Genomic DNA, 1,586 nt, shown 5'->3' on the forward strand with positions numbered 1-1,586 from the left:
CGGGCGGGTGCGGGGGGATGCGCCTGTCCCAGCCCTTCCAGCGGCACCTGGGGCCGGCTCAGCTGTCCTGTAGTTACTCGTTTTTAACACGCCTGTAAAACAAACTCACCCGGAATTCCTTTTGCGTCTGTGCCCAGCGCCGTAGCAGGGGTGTTACAAAAAAATCAGCCACCCTCACTGCAAACAGAGGACGTTTCTCTATTCTAAAATAATAAGATAAAACCCCAGAAAAGACAAGGAAAAAAAGTACAAGTGGGTTAATACAGTGTCTGCGGATGTTGTAGCATTGTGCTATTTGTTTCTATAATTATCACATCTGACTTGTATGAGCTGCTCATACCAGAACACAAAGAGTTTCTATAGCTTGCACTTGCGGCAGGGCACTTTTCCATCCCCGGCAGGAATGGCAGAGCACAGTTCTCATTCACCCAGTAATCTCATTTCTTTTGTTCAATACTGATAGGAATCTTTCGGGGGCTGGGGGGAATTTTTCATCTGAGATTCCAGATGAAGCCCAGAATTTATACCAATTTCCCCTTCTCAGAAAATTAAAAGAGTTCTGCTGGTGTTTTTCCAAAACTGTGCAGCAGCCCAAAAGGTTTTAAATTCACTTCCTACTTGTCTGTCTCCTTTATAAATCTCTGGTACATCAACATGGCAATTGCAGTTTTCATTGCAATATGAAAATTATAGCAAAATCCCTGTTTTCCATCTAATATTGATAGGCAGATCAGCCTGGGTACAATACAAGCAGATGCAGTGCAAGCTGTCAGTACATCAAAAAATACATTTCAGAAAGGGTTTTGCTTAGCTTCATCATCTTATCCACCTGGATGAGTTTCGAAGCTCCTAATTCCCCCACGGGGTCGCTTTATCAAGTTAATACAAGAAGAGTGCAAGTATCCACCCGCAGGCAGATCAGGGCTCCCTCAGCAAGTGGGAGAGGCACTGCTAAATGCAACAAAGCAGCTGGAGAGCATCCTTGCTGGGGAAAAAAAAAGAAGTTAAAAAAATAACACCACAACTAAGAAATTTGTGTTACGGTCTTCCCATCTTCTCTTTATACTGTCTTGAGGCAAAAGAGGACCTTGCATTGTGTGTATCCACTATCATCTCCCATTTTGGTGGGCACCCTGTCATCAGTTTGCCAGACAGAGGTGCACAGGCACTCTCAGCTTTATCCTCACTGTTTAGAAAGGTAAACAGTGAGTGCTCTGTTTTGTCTAAGGTCCAGCTAAACAAGGTGCAGCTCACCTTCACAAGTTCACAGCCAAGCATTTTATCCCTCATTCTGCCAGGGCTGCAGTAAGCCTGCTTGATAACAGTGTAATTCACAAATAAATTACCTTTCTCAAGATGTTCATTATATGAAGAAGAAAAAAAAATAAGGAAGAGTAGCCAAAAAATTCCAGCAGTTCTACTTTCAATATGGTATCAGAAATGTTCTGAAATATTCAAAAGTGATTTTTCAAATTTGTCCTCACATTTATGCCAGTTATTCTTCTGTTCACTTTTACTCAATTACACTAAACAGTTTTTTTAATTGCATGCCTTTTTGCATTGTTGTGCATTAGTTTGCTTCAGTC

The 1,586-nt window shown here is 42.0% G+C and overlaps 1 protein-coding gene across 1 annotated transcript in view; it reads right to left on the bottom strand.

Moving 5' to 3' along the window:
• Window positions 1–1,290, bottom strand: part of SCIN (scinderin) — a 49,847-nt gene extending 48,557 nt beyond the window's left edge. The window contains exons 1-2 of the mRNA XM_014312091.2: window positions 1,043–1,290; window positions 78–203 (exon numbers count right to left, since the gene is read on the bottom strand). Coding sequence (XP_014167566.1) covers window positions 78–203; window positions 1,043–1,290 — 374 coding nt within the window. The remainder of the gene's footprint in view (window positions 1–77; window positions 204–1,042) is intronic.
• Window positions 1,291–1,586: the final 296 nt, after the last annotated feature.

The sequence above is a fragment of the Geospiza fortis genome, unplaced genomic scaffold (assembly GCF_000277835.1).
Source record: "Geospiza fortis unplaced genomic scaffold, GeoFor_1.0 scaffold138, whole genome shotgun sequence".
In the NCBI taxonomy this organism is placed as follows: domain Eukaryota; kingdom Metazoa; phylum Chordata; class Aves; order Passeriformes; family Thraupidae; genus Geospiza; species Geospiza fortis.